This window comes from Podarcis erhardii (genome assembly GCF_964252035.2).
Source record: "Podarcis erhardii genome assembly, chromosome: 1".
Classification (NCBI taxonomy): domain Eukaryota; kingdom Metazoa; phylum Chordata; class Lepidosauria; order Squamata; family Lacertidae; genus Podarcis; species Podarcis erhardii.
The window spans coordinates 90,858,429-90,874,109 of NC_138497.1; the positions used below are offsets into that span (position 1 = coordinate 90,858,429).

The following is a 15,681-nucleotide window of genomic DNA, read 5'->3' on the forward strand; positions in this document are numbered from 1 at the left end:
TAGTACCTCAGGTTAAGAACTTTGCTTCAGGATGAGAACAGAAATCAGGCAGCAGCACTGCGGTGGCAGCAGGAGGCCCCATTAGCTAAAGTGGTACCTCAGGTTAAGAACAGTTTCAGGTTAAGAACGGACCTCCGGAATGAATTAAGTTCTTAACCCGAGGTACCACTGTAATCTTATTTAGATAATGCACTTGCGTGAAAGAGAACATTGCCACCTTCCTGGTGAAAATAAAAAGAAATAAAAGGCAGAAGCAGTTCCTGATGGAAAAATAAGAAACAGCTCCTAAATGATTTCAGGCATTCCACTCATTTGCAATAAATTGCCTTTGTTTTAAAGAGTAAATATTGAAACACCTACTGAACATCTGTCTGTCGTGGCAATTTTGTTATCAGGCTCCTCAGATCCTGGTGCTTATTCTTTTTAAACTGCATAACAGCTAGGATTATTAAAAATAAAATACAGCAGTATTTTGGCACCCACTTCTTTCTCTGGGTTCTATATTGCACTGTTGTCATCATTTAAAACTCAATCAATTCTACTGAACTGCTGAGCAGATGGCAAGACCGGCCCATAAGAATCTGCACAGGGCAATTAGAAAATGCAAATATAAAATTAATACAAGGGAATTAATTATCAGTGACATCTCCCAAGCACTGTATATACAGAAATCTGCCTGTTTCTCAGATACTAGCTAGACATGTTGATCAATGCAGTGATGCTCTCTTCTTTAACTGCCAGGGCCTCTGAGATTTAACTGGGAAAGCAGAGTTTAATTATATGGGGATAAACCCCACTGGGGCTTCTTATTTATGTTGTGAAAAGGCCAGATGAAGAGTTCAGAAAATGTTTGTTTGCTCAGAAGATAACAAGATGCATCTTTAAAAGAGTACATTACAAAATTGGTCCAGAATCAAAATTGCCCCCAAATTAACCCTAGAAGTAGCTGCTGATGCACATTCAGATGTGCTTACTCATTGTCCCACAAGTGGAGCAAAGGCTTGACAAGCGAGGAATTGGTAAATGGTTGTTTGTGTGTATATATATGTGTGTGTGTGTGTGTGTGTGTGTGTGTGTGTGTGTATTTGAAGAACTGGGAAGAAATTGTACCAATCTCACGCAAGTGGTACAGGTAAAAAAATCTACAGCCTTCTGCAAATGAAGATCAATTCCAGCACCCAAGCTGACTTGATTGGATACCACCACCTTTCCATAAAAGGAAGCCATGAGGGTATGACCCGACAGATGTTCAACTTCCAGGAGGTGGCACATTATAAGTCCTGAGAGAATGTAACTAAGCAGCCCCCCAAGCTGATCAGCAATAGGAGGTGATTGGTGAAGTGTCCCCCTGTCCTCAGAGCCGTCTATGCTCCAAACCACTTAACTGCCTGCACTAAATGAACCCAAACAGCCAAATAAAAAGTAAACTACCGCAGCCAATCAAATTAAGAGCAGTGAAATAAATGGGATAAAAGGTACAATCAGAAGTCATTCTGTGTGCACTGAAAAAAAGTCTACTCCATGGGTAGGCAAATTAAGGCCCAGGGACCAGATCCGGCCCAACTGCCTTCTAAATCCGGCCCACGGACGGTCCAGGAATCAGTGTGTTTTTACCTGAATAGAATGCGTCCTTTTATTCAAAATGCATCTCTAGGTTATTTGTGGGGCATTGGAATTTGTTCATTCTCCCCCCTCCCCCCCCCAAAATATATAGTCCGGTCCCCCACCAGATCTGAGGGATAGTGGACCGGTCCCCTGCTGAAAAAGTTTGCCGACCCCTGCTCTACTCATTCACAAGTGGTAACTGGCAAAGCCCATACTGCTCATGGGGTGGGGCCGGGTGCAGATTGCTGGAAAGACATAGAAGGAAGAATTCATGGCAGGGCCACCTTTTATTGGGAACTTGCTCCCTTAAGCCTATTGGCCAAAATAGGGCATGTTGTAGAACAACCAGCCTCATATAACCAAGGTGCTTAAGTCCAACTAACACATGAATGAGTTAATGCCATATAGAGTAAACTGTCCTGCCAAGCTTAGATAGGTCACTTCCCCTCGACTTGGGAGGAAGGAAGTGAAGTCTATTGTTTCTCTCAGTCTACCAAACTCAGACTGCATGGCCTTTTTACAAAGCCATCATTGTTTTCCTAGATAAATAATTTAGGAACTTTCACATATTACTAGAGCTACATCAAGGGAAAAAACCTGTTATGTGTTACTTTCAAAAATTATGCTTATTGTTTTCAGACATTGCACAGTTACACTAAGGAGATCTCACCAGGCTATTCATGGGATAATAAAACAAGCTTATACAGTGGTACCTCGGGTTAAGTACTTAATTCATTCCAGAGGTCCGTACTTAACCTGAAACTGTTCTTAACCTGAAGCACCACTTTAGCTAATGGGGCCTCCTACTGCTGCTGCGCCGCCGGAGTCCGATTTCTGTTCTCATCATGAAGCAAAGTTCTTAACCTGAAGCACTATTTCTGGGTTAGCGGAGTCTGTAACCTAAAGCGTATGTAACCCGTGGTACCACTGTATACATTGATTCATCATGGATGTGTGTGGAATCATATTTGCTCTCCCATGAACCAAAATGTGGGAACAGATTGGTCACATTCTAGGACAATGGTATGCATGCTTAAACCCCACACTCATTTCAGTGAGATTGTAGTGTGTTTGACAGTGCACTGGACTATGGCCAGATAAAATTTACCCTATGAAGAGAATAGTATGAATTATAACAATGCTTCCTAGGATTATGCTTTCTAAGATTCCCCAGAGGTTCTGTTCTCTGCTCAGCTCTTTAAAAAAAATCAGATCTAAACTAGGGGTAGTCAACATATTGCTCCCCAAATGTTGCTGGACTCCCATCGTCCCTGCCCATTGACCATTTTTTTCTGAGTCTAATGGGAGTTGGAGAGCACCACACTGGGTACCTCTTCTGTAAAATAGCCAGTGTGGTGTAGTGGTTAAGAGCGGTAGTCTTGTAATCTGGGGAACCGGGTTCGCATCTCCGCTCCTCCACATGCAGCTGCTGGGTGAACTTGGGCTAGTCACACTTCTTTGAAGTCTCTCAGCCCCACTCACCTCACAGAGTGTTTGTTGTGGGGGAGGAAGGGAAAGGAGAATGTTAGCCGCTTTGAGACTCCTTAAAGGGAGTGAAAGGCGGGATATCAAATCCAAACTCCTCCTCCTCTTCTTCTTCTTCTTCTTCTTCTTCTTCTTCTTCCCACAGCATCAATGTTTAAGTAAATGGGCATCACATGTGTGCACAGATCTATTCTATTTTTATGACAACAATTATAACAAATCACAAACTACTGCTCCTTAAACAATGGAGATCTTAGTGAACTGAGATATGTGTAGTTGGATTGCTCTCGTTAGAAAGAAAGAAAAAGCTTCGCATACATCAGTGCTTACTTGTAAACAGAAGTTTCCATTCTGGATTCCTTGTTTATCAAGAAGGATGGCTGAACTTTTCTCAGATTACAACCAAGAGTCAAAAGTGTCAAAAATAAAAACAATCTATAGAAGGGAAAACACAATAGATAATTTTGTCTTCCTCTGAGGGGCGTTACACTATGAACAGATAACACACTTCCATAACACCATATGTACATCCATACCCACTAAAGGGGGTGTTGAGTTTGCCTAAAATAACATTTCAAAATAAGTTCCAGTTTGAGAGAAGTATCAGAGAAACAAAAACTATTTATATTAAATGCGTAAAAAATGTATTATGAGGAGGACCACCAATGCCAACATGATAGACGCATTGTTTTCTCCCTGCTGTTGTCCATGGATGTAAACCCACAAGCTAGAGTTGCATTTTTAGGCACATTTACAGTAATTAGTAAGGTAAAGGTAAAGGTACCCCTGCCCGTACGGGCCATGCGTGTCCGACTCTAGGGTTGTGCGCCCATCTCACTTAAGAGGCCGGGGGCCAGCACTGTCCGGAGACACTCCCGGGTCACGTGGCCAGCGTGACGAAGCTGCTCTGGCGAGCCGGCACCAGCGCAGCACATGGAAACGCCATTTACCTTCCTGCTATAAAGCGGTACCTATTTATCTACTTGCACTTAAGGGTGCTTTCAAACTGCTAGGTGGGCAGGAGCTGGGACCGAAAGATGGGAGCTCACCCCACCACGGGGATTCGAACTGCCGACCATGCGATCGGCAAGCCCTAGGCGCTGAGGTTTTACCCACAGCACCACCCGCATCCCTGCAGTAATTAGTAGCATGGCCAAATAACAGATAAGGGGATCAATAACTCTTGGGGTAACAGGATCCTTGATGCAGGTGAGATTTTCCACACCCCATTCTTTCCTGAGGTTCTATGCTCCGTCCCAGTGATTCCTACTGTCTGTACCCAAACATGTTAAATGCCTGCCCTTGTAGAAGAACTAATACAGCTCTCATTCTGAAACTTGGCGGGCTTTGTCCTCTCAGAAAGGGGCACCATGCTTGCAAATTGTTTTCGCTTAGGATAGAAAATCCCTTCACTTAAAAACAAATGAAGGTGCCTTGCACAAAAGCCTTTGGGTGTATTTCCCTACAATTTGGCAGTCTTAATCCACCCTGTAGGAGCTGCTATGGCTACAAATGCCATGCCTGAGAAAAGGGGAAGACATTATAGCTATCTTTAGATTAGTAAATATAATAATAATAATTTATTATTTGTACCTCACGCATCTGGCTGGGTTTCCCCAGCCACTCTGGGTGGCTTCCAACTAAGATTAAAAATACATTAAAACATCAGTCATTAAAACTATCCCTAAACAGGGCTGCCTTCAGATGTCTTCTAAACGTCAGATAGTTGTTTATCTCTTTGACATCTGGTGGGAGGGCATCCCACAGGGTGGGTGCCACTACCACTAAATGGGAATCAGTAGATCTGGGAAGCTTTGTCTTTAACAGATCTCATTCCGTCCCAAGTAACAAGTCAAACTGGGAAGATCCACAGAAGCACTACTTCTCAATGCAGTGATGACATATTGTAGACTTAATTCTCCTTTAGAGTCTTAGGGGGAATTGAATGTAAAAGATGTAAAATGTATCTAAAAATTCACTTGAGAGCAACAGCATGTCATCAAGTCTCAATACTCCCAGTGGGAATTGCAATGTCCATTTCAACCCATGTGGTGACAGAAACACCCTAGACAGGCAGTCTTAGTCAGCTCAAATCACTTGTTGAAGAGCACGGACAGGCATCCCACAGACCAGCTTGTGCAAATCCTTAAGAGAGCAGGGATCCAGCAATGCATGGATTCCAGAGTGAACCCCTGCCCATATCCCCACATTGGTCTCTAGATCAGATCCAGTGTGCACACGTTTGAATCACAACTGGTCAGTGGTTAGGAAGGAAATACATTTTGAATTGGGATTTGTGAAGTCTTGTGTTGGTGTTTGTGTGTGTGTGTGTGTGTGTGTGTGTGTGTGTGTGTAGGCAGATTTAACATGATGCGACCACAACTGAAGACAATTGGTGCAGGGACAGCCCTACCATTAGGCAATTTCATTGCTAGTATTAAAGTAAGATGCAAGTCTGGTCAGCTTTGTACAAGGGAAGCTATCTCATTCTTTATCTCAGAAAGCAAAATGTCTTGTTGAAGTACTAAACTGGTGTCCATTAGACATCCAGGTATCATGAAAGCTTACATACACTGCTAATTAGAACAATAAGGCATGAGCAAAAGGCTGTTAAGTCTGACAGTACTGGCTTCTCCTGTACCCAATTCAAAATGCTGGTTTTAACCTTTCAAGCCTTATGCAGCTCAGAACCCCTATAGCCAAAGGACAAACTTTCCCCTTTCAGACCTTCCTGGACCCTGATTTCATCATCTGAGGCCCTTCTCTGCATGCCACCTTTGTGAGAGGTCCAAAACGGGGCAACAAGAAAATGGGCCTTTTCAGTACTAGCCCCTCCCCCCAACAATTTATGGAATGCTCTCCCCAGGGAGGCCTGCCTGTCACCAACCTTGTCATCATGTTGGCACCAGGCGAAGACATTTCTGTTTTCCAAGACATTTTGGCAGCACCAGTGATACAACTGCATTGTGAAATCTGCTTTTGATCATGTCTAATGATTCTATTATTATTGTATTTTATTTTTATTGTAAATCATTTCAGGACTTTGTTAGTTGGAGACAATGTACAAATGAAATAAACCTAAACCAAAGCTAAAAAACCTATTTTGTTCAAAAAGAGAACTCCTAAGCACACAGATGGTTGTAAAAGACTTTCTCCGTGGAGAAGTTACTGCTGCCATCACTTTAATGGCAGAGAGAATGCTGGATTGTTTTTAATACAATAAACCTATTTGCCTCCTACTTGGATATCTCCTTAATTTATTGCAGAAACTGTGAGATCAATACATAATAACTGTGCAATTTAGGAAACATGTTACAAGGTGTCACAAGATTATCATTCAAGTTAAAATGGAATATCAGTGTTGAGATCTTTTGAAGAAAATGAGGACAAATTTTCATAAACAGAAAAATGCCAACTGAACTGGTCCTGGATCTGTCTCTTATCACTTCAGCAGTATTCTTCACTGTCAGATATATTGTAGTATCAGATATGACCCTTTGATCCAATAAAAGTTAATAGTTTGAAATCTTCCTCAGTCTACCGTTTCCAGGGAACAACAGAGCCACAGTAAGGGGGAGAGAATCTATAGTTCTATATGGACCAATTGTTTCCTCCTCCTACATCATGTGCTCTGATATACAATCCTAGTAGTTTCTGCAATACACAACCCCTCCCAACTTCTCCTCCATTTTAACAGTATCATTCCCTCTCTTGCTCCCATATGCCAGCTAAACCTGTTCTGGGAGTTCTGCTGACTCTCCAGAGCAGATTTAGGGGGCATAGCAGAAGAAGATTCAACTCAGTTGACTCCTGCCCCCTGGTTTCTGCTCACTTTTTGTTGTTTAGTCATTTAGTTGTGTCCTACTCTTCTTGATCCCATGGACCAGAGCACGCCAGGCACTCCTGTCTTCCACTGCCTCCCACAGTTTGGTCACTCACTGTTATTTTACTATCCTATGGAGCCTGAGATTTCTTCCTCTCATTTGTTATTATAATTTGTTCAGAATAAGCAGATACCTAAGAGTGTACAAAATAAACTATGGAATATATCCAGGTAAGTCATACCTTGAGTAAACCCACTGAATTCAATGGAGATGACTAAAGTAAGTCCATTGATTTAGTTGGATACAACCCATTGTGTTCATTCATGTGTGTATGTGTAAATAAACACACACAAACATCGTTGTTCATTTAAAAAACAACCATAATCCCCTCTCCCCAAATAATCACAGGATAGTCTACTAAATACTAAAAGAGGAGCATGTGTGTATAATGGCAACTGTGAAAAGCACTGAATGAGGACAAGCTTACCTTTATATTCACTTGGATTAAAATGCTGTTCATTGCATATATGATATTGCAATTACGTGTGTGTCTATGTGTGTGTGTGTTGTATCTATTTCCCAGTAATTAGTATCCTGGGGAGGAATTTCATTGCTACTGTAGTTATTTAATCTAATAAAGTGTTGTTATGAAACCAGCCTTGAGGTATTTCTGGAACTATATTAGAATGAAGTAACTTTAATGTCTGTAAGAATATCCATTGACCCTGACCTCAGATCCTGTAGCTGGAATTACAATATTTCTTGAGATGTTTTCTTAGCAATCTTGTATATCCTCATCAAGAAAATAACCGCAGGCACACTTTCATGATTCAATTACAAAAATACAAAGAGTGTGGGAATACTGCCATGTGCTAACAAGAAATAAGAAAACAGTAATCTTACGCTGAATGTCAGCCATGCAGAAATACATAAGAAAAAAGGTATTCCTTATTCTGCAAGAACCTCTGTTTTCAAACACCTTGCCTAGGGTACATTATGATCTGGATTGACATGGGGCTAATCTAGTAGGAGTCTGGTAAATCCTGCCTTAGTGCAAAGGCTGGATCTGAGTGACCTCCTTCTGATCCTTTCAATCCTGCGATTCTCTGTTTCTACACTGACTAGAGTTCAGTTTCTCCAGCAAGAGAACTTGACTTCCAGTTCCAATTTGTGCTTTGGGAAACTGGACTGTTCTAATTGATTGCTACTATAAGATAGTATGATTGACAGAGATGTTATCATTTATTATAGTATTGGGATGTATACTGCATTCATGAAAGGGGAGGGTTTTTTTTTTTTGTTCCATGGAAATTGCTGCTATCCATTTGGAGCTGACTAGTGTTTCAATCAATTACTGAAGTGAAGCTTAAAGCACCTCAGATTTACAGGGCACAGATTCACACTCTTACCGCAACTGGTAATTTGTGCATTAAAAGTTCAGTTCTGGGTAATCAAATTTGGCATCTTTCTTTGTGGGCTGTGTCCTCTTCCTGTGGCACTGCTGAAACTAGACTTACAGCCACATCATTTGTGGCTGCACTCATGGGCAAGCTCCAGAGAACACAATGAAACTTACCTCCAAGCAAACAGGCATAGAATTTGTTGTAAAGCCACCAAGCCAGTGTCACCCACTCCTAACTTAATTTTGTGCATGACCGTTAAGCTAAACCCCAAGAAAAATTAGCAGTATTGTAATTACTGGGTTGAGTCCAAGTTTCCTCTGAGCAGAGTTCCACTGAAGTAATTACCCTGTTGGTGGATAGAAAGGCAATTTTCACAAACCCTTCATTGCCCTTTCAGCCTCCAGTGCCATCCAAAATCTGCTCCAGAAGGTTGGGAACCTTTAAGAACAGTGAGACAGTGCTCCCACCTCCATTTAGTGGGAACCTCCACTGGAACAGAGTCTATTTGGTAAAAATAAAGAGTCTTTCCATTTGCAGAATGGCAGTTCTGGATCTAATCCAGTACATATTCCTAAATACTGGGGGCAGGGAAGTATCACCAATTATGTTAACGTCTGAAGAAAACTTACAAAGGGTGATTCAGATATTTTAAAGGAAATAATTTTTAAAAGTGATTTAAATTGGCTACAGCTGTCTGATTTCAGTTCTGGGTTTTGACCAACATGCCAAGGCCTGTCTTACTGAACAGTGAAAACTTTTCCTAAGGGCTGAAGTGAATTTCACTGCAGCATTTGTTCATGCTCTCAAACCATTAGGAAACAGAAGAAACATGCAACTCTTGGTGCTTCGTGGAAGAATCTTTAACTGAGCTCCTGGGAAAGAACATCCAGTCTAATTCATTGCTCAGTGAGTAAGTAAAAACTGTACAGTGCAGTAAAATGGTCAATTATTGTGCTTTATAAAGACTGAATCCCAAATATATAGGGAGAAGTTTGTGTGTTCAGTGTGAATGTTCATTGGCACTGGGAAATTAAAAGTGTCACCCATGAAACAGTAAAACTTATTAAAGCAGAGTATCCTTTTAAAAGTTACGGATTAACTTTATTACCAGCTTGGTGATAGCAAGTCTGCTTGCTTAAATCCACTTTCTTTTGGCATTCCTGAACATTATCAAACCATATTAACCAAAGTGTGATTAGAACAAGGAAAAACTTTACTTTATTAAAATCAAACCTGAAGGCACATCCACTGGGAAGGCTGATACCAATTCACAATGCTTACTGCATTTGCCTTTTCCTCTTTATTTAAAGCCTTCTATTACTTGTGTAGATGTGTGAAATATCCTTCTTTTCATGCCCCCGCCCCCCACCAGCTTTTAAGGTATGGAATCAAAAAGGCAAGAGTGACCTCTAGTGTTCACAAGCCCATTAGAACTTGAGAAACAGCTACGTAGTTCTCTCCCATCACTGCATGAGGAATGTCATTTGTTTTAAATATATCCCCACCATTTTAAACTCCTATAAATTGCATCCAGGGAACAACACACAGCCAAGCAACATTTAAAAAAAAAAAAAAAAAGTCTAGCAAAATGCATCTCTTTAAAAAGAGGTTTCATATTCTAGAGTAATTCCTGGAGTACAATTTGGATCCTCAGCTACTTCAATGGACAGATATGACCTCTGTCACTTCCCCTGGCATAGAAGCACTTGCACAAACTAACTCATATCTAGCAGTGTTTTCTGAACAATTCCATTTAAATCCTGAATTTTAAACACTGCCACTGTATCCTCCTGTTCCCATCATCTTCTAAAGCAAAACATTGGCATATATGACATTCTTGGGCTACAATTCTCAGCAGACTTCCAGGGGATTGATGCCCATTTAGCTCAATGGGACTCAGCATGCTAATTGCAAGGTTAGCTATCCACAGTCATGCTAAACAATCATCATGGCAAAAGTGCCAAGGCTGAATCCGAAGAAATGTATATATCCATGCTGGCCTCCCGGTTTCTCCCTTTTGCAGTGACACTGCACTTCACAGAACATCTTATCACAATAATTGTCTCCTAATGCCTTGTGCAACAGCAAAAGGGGGTCAATACCCCACAACACTTAAGCTGAGGGGGGTGCATGGGGAGGACAGATGTTATGGGGATTTCTTGTCAAATGGAGGACACAAGGAGCCAAACTGTATGCACAACGGCTTTTAAAAGCGAAAAGGTATAAAAAGTACCAGTGTCTTAGTCCTATCATCAGATTTGCACCCCTGTTGTTGTTTTTCTTTCTTTCTTTTAAAATCCACACCAATCCCTTCATGTTATGGACTTGTTCAGTCACATGGGCTTCCTAAGCCTAAATGCCACGCTGTGTCAAGATCTGGCTTTCTACATTCCAAAATATAGTTAATCTGCCCTGGCGTGGGAAAAATAGACACCAGGACTGATAGGTGAAGCAGCAAGATGCAGTTAGGATGGTTCAGATATTTTCCCATGCCCTGACTAAAAAACCCCCAAACCAAACCAAACCCAAAAGGATTCCAGTAAGGGATGGAGAGGTTGTTCCATGAAGGTAGGATTACACAAAATTAAGAGGGGCGCAATCTAGTTTGGCAAACAGGGGCGTGTAGTTATGAATCGTTAAACACTCAGCAGGAAGGCAACCGAGGTGACTAAAGGCATTTCCTTGATATCAACAGCCGCATGAAAAATGAAATGTTAACTCAGGAGTATAAATAAACAGCAGTTCAAATACAAGTAGTAGGGGGAGGTAGGGGAGGCACTTTTAAAAAAAGAAGCCCGAGGCACATCTATCTATTGCAGAGGGAAAAGGATGTGCAGATTTCCTGCCATTTCAGGATGGAAGGCCCCCGTCACCTTAGTTCCTCAGTGATACAGAGAGGCCGATTTGCAGGGAATGCACTTAAGCGAACTTTAGACGCGGGAGCCACGCACCTTGCGCTCTCGCTCTCTCTTTCCCTCCCCTCCCACTACTACTCCAAAGATCATCCCCCCGCTCCAGACCTCCCCGTCAAATGTTGTGTAAGCACCGGGTGGCTGCGAGATACAGGGCTTGCTTTGATACTTACAGTTGGGAGCCGCTAATCCAAGATGCCAGAAGCTGAACAGCAGCAAAGTCAAAACGCTGAAGAGTTGGGGGATAGGATCCATTTTCTCGTGCCGTCTCTGCCTGCGTAATCTCCAATTTCAGAGCGTGGCTGCTGTGCCTTGGCTCCCTTACTCCATCCGGCATCCAGGCACCCTTTTGGAAGACGCCGGAGAGGGAGAATGCGAAAGACACCTCTGCCGCTCCTTACCCAGATCTTCTCGAAAGCAGCAGCAGCAGCAGCAGGTCCAAAGAGACACACAGAGAGAAAGCAACTGCGCCTCAACGCCAAAAGGCACTCATAAGGCAGGTCCTGAAATCCACCTCCAGGAGCTGCGATAGGGATTCAGCCAGCCTGGAGCTGAACAGCTCCTTATAGGCGCGAGGAGCCGTGCGCGCTCACTCCACCTCCTGCTCAGCCTCCTCCTCCCCGTCACACCTCCCGCCTGCTAGGGAGGATCCTTTCTCATTACTATTATCAAGCCCTGATGATAAGCGTCGGAGTTACAGGGGAACTTGGCTGCCCAGAGCATCTTTCTCACTCACTCTTAGTTAGGGGGGGCTAGCTAGTGTTATCAGCCGCGACGGCGCGGGGTGGGGGAGAAGGAAAGCACCCAAATGAAGGTGGGGATGGAACGGAGGAAAGGCGGCGGCGGGGGGGGGGCGATTTGCAAATCTCTGTGTGGCCCTGTCTGCAAAGGAAGGAGAAGGGAGATCTTAGAAGATGAAAGGTGCAGGAAAGAAAAACCTTCCCCCCCTCTCTATTTATCTATTTTAATATTTCTTCCTTTTTCCACACAGCACTGCATTCTGTTTCTTTATTTATTGCAAGTTGAAAACTAGGAAATTTATTGTGGCAGGAGTTTCTGTAGCTCATTTCACAGGCTGCGTGAAATGGACAGCGTTGATCATTCTGCTTTCTCTCTCTTTCTCACACACAGAGGGAAGCGGGGTGCGGGGAAGGAAGGATACCGCTGATGAGGCTCTTTCTACACGGAGAGGGAGGGAGGGGGTGTCTTTAGCACAAGATGAGATTTGAAAATGAATGAGGGGAACGAATGAATGCCGATCTACTGGCTGGAAGCAGGGTTACCATATATTTTCATGTGTTGATAATCTACCCGTGCAAATACAGAAAAGCACATCAAGCCATTCGTTGCAACCAAACCATAGCACCTGTGAAAGTCAGTTCCTGAGCTGGAAACCGAGGCAGTTATTGGAGCCAAGTTTCTGTTTGACTGCTTGATTCATTTCTGACAACTGTCAGAACCGTTTTGCTATTATGTAGGAAAGGAGGAAGTGTCAGACTGAGTCCCCCCCTCCTTTTCTTTTTTTCTTTTGGATCAGTGATTCCAGGTGGGGGGAAATGTTGTCTCTCATTGCTCCCACTGCACTTCTGCTGTCCTTTCCAGAACCTTAGCTTAATAATTCCCAAGGCTTAACCTTGTTGCTTTACTGCTGCTTTGGATCACATCAATTGCAGGCTGTATCAAAGATGGATAAAAATTACATTAGTGATCCCAACTTTAATCCTTGAGGAGAGATTTTATTTGGAGCATTAAGGTCTTTGTTGGAAGTAATTTGCTGGTCTACAGCCATAATAAACAAACCAGAGAAGGGTCAGAAATAATTAGCGGTTTTTTAGATCACTTGCCCATATTCTTATGATGGGCCCATGGAGAATGGAGCTCTAAATTGCTGGCATGCTGAAAGAAAGAAGGCGGTGAGAGAAAACACACACTTGGGCTGTTTTGTGGGAAACTGCTTGCTTAGTGATTAGATAGCCTGGAGAATTAAAAAGCAACAGCAAATGGGATTTTGAGCTTTAAATGGACAATCAAACAAAAGCTAAATCGCACTTCTCCATGGGATTTTTTTGAAAGAAAGAAAGGACAAAATGCTGCTACAAGGATTCCTTATGAAAACTTTATATGAAAGAGAGGAGAGAGGCAATAGAAATCAAAGTCCTGTGATGAGGTAGGGGAAATTAGTTAAGTTTCTAATGTTTTCAGTTGCAGAGGAAAGATAAGCACATGGCTAAGTGCTAACACCCCCAAAGTGATGAAAACAACCAACAACAAAGCATGAATCTCATTGGATTCCTTGAAATCTCATGATTTATAAAATAAATACCATTTATTATTAATAATTATGCCCATATAGTATCACCAATGTACAGTCATGGCACTTTACAGAGTGACAGAGAAGGACAGTGTGTGGGCGGGGGGGAGAGACAACAACTGCCAACCTCACAAGCAAAAGTTTGACAGAAAGGAACGCAAGAGAGGGAACACTGGTGAAGATAAAGGCTGGCAAAAGGAACAGAGGAAGAATAAATCCAGAAGCTCGTGGCATCCATTTCCTTGAATGCATGAGTGGAGGGGGCAGAATTGGGGCTATTCCCATTTACTATACTCTCAAACCATGCATATTCAGATGAACATGTAGAAAGGACCTCTATGGAGGTTCAGCTATGCACGTGAAAGAATCTCTTTACGCACCTTAAGTTGAATGTGCATATTTGGTGTTGCATGTTCTGCAGTGTTCTGCAGGCATCTCATCATGGTGCTGGGATTACGAGATCATAATGCTGCTTCCCTCTCTTTATGTTCACTGAGCAGAGATGACTGTACTTAGTGCTGGCAGGAGTTAAGCTCTAAGAGGTTGGGCCAAATGAGTTATCAAAGAGGTGAGCTTTGGAGGAATAGCTTGGAGGCAGAAAGAAGAAGCCACCATTACCCACTTCCAAGCCGTTGTAGCTGGGGTGGTGGTGCCACAGATGACTATTGCTTACCTGGATGGGGCAGCAGTGGGAACACCAGATTAGGCTCTTAACAAAGCCACGTGTGTCTACCTTTGATGTAACAGAAAGGAAATAAAACAAAGCTCTCTGATTCTTTGGAATGTGGAGGTAGAAAATACAGGTGGGGCCTGAAACAAAATGTTCCTGCTCCATGTTTCAGCCAATCAGACATGTTGTTTTCAATGAGACTCCATTCTGCTCCCCCTTCCACCCAGTTTTCCACCCCCACAACAGTCAGCCAGCATTCTATATACACCAGGCTTCCTCCACCTCGGCCCTCCAGATGTTTTTGGCTGACAACTCCCATGATCCCTAGCTAGCAGGACCAGTGGTCAGGGATGATGGGAACTGTAGTCTCAAAACATCTGGAGGGCCGAGGTGGAGGAAGCCTGGTGTACACTATACTCAGTCCTTAGTAGCCTTTCCCTCCTCTTTTAAGCTACCCCCCTCCCTGCAAGGAACTGATGGGCAGCCTTAGGCAAATCTTCCTGAGATACTCAAAAGGGAACAGGCCATTCTTCAATATTTTAAATAAACTATTTCCTGCTTAACTGTTCCTTTTGCCACTGGATAGGGATACCACCCAACCTTTTCAAGCCCCAAACCTGGACATACGTCTTCCAAGATGCATTCCTGGGAGAGTCACATGACCCACACCTCACTCTCGCCCTGAAGAAAGCACTTTTAGGGGGGTGAGATGGCAGCTCTAGATAGTGCGAGCCCATGGTACCCATCATGGCCACTGAGATCTTGCAGAAGAAAACGGGATTTCCCATTTTTCCCCCGGGGCACTTCACAGGCTGGATAGGGCAGGTGAAGAACTGGGCTTTTGAAGTGCCACAACCCCCTGAGCTGATGACAGTCCCCCCAAAAATGAACATAAGGATGTCTTATGTTGAAAGAGACTATTGGTCCATCTATTACACTGACTGTCAGCAGTTATTCAAGGTTTTGGACAGGAGTCTTTTTCAAGCCTACAGGGAGATGCTCTCTGGGGATTGAATGTGGGCCTCATGTGCTCTGCTGCTGAGCTTGGGCCCTTCCCTTAAGGAAAGTGCCACATGGTGAGTGGGGTATTTAGAGAAGACTCCTGGGTTTTGCAAAGTATAGTTTCCAACTTTGTTGTTCTTGTTTATTCATTTAGTTGTGTCTGACTCTTTGTGACCCCATGGACCAGAGCATGCCAGGCACTCCTGTCTTCCACTGCCTCCCGCAGTTTGGTTTCCAACTTACCTGAGAGTATAGTGTCTTTTTACATGCTAATGGATAAATCCTGCTTTCCCACCCTATTTTGGAAGCCTGGTGATTTTCATTCTATGGTCAGGCTGATGATACACATTAAGGCTTGAGCCAAATCTACTCAGTTTGCCTCTATTCTTTGATAATAACTAACTTGAAAGGTGGACAAGATAGACAGTGTTTGGTCTCCAAATTATGCTAAGGTTAATGAATCCCTTGT

At 43.0% G+C, this 15,681-nt stretch overlaps 1 protein-coding gene and 1 long non-coding RNA gene across 2 annotated transcripts in view; both read right to left on the minus strand.

Annotated features, from left to right (window-relative positions):
- CNTNAP5 (contactin associated protein family member 5) overlaps positions 1–11,804 on the minus strand; it is a 305,914-nt gene extending 294,110 nt beyond the window's left edge. The window contains exon 1 of the mRNA XM_081852594.1: positions 11,403–11,804. Coding sequence (XP_081708720.1) covers positions 11,403–11,484 — 82 coding nt within the window. The 5' untranslated portion in view covers positions 11,485–11,804. The remainder of the gene's footprint in view (positions 1–11,402) is intronic.
- The window catches only part of LOC309337183, a 642,870-nt gene that overhangs the window by 303,401 nt on the left and 323,788 nt on the right, over positions 1–15,681 (minus strand). The window lies entirely within an intron of this gene.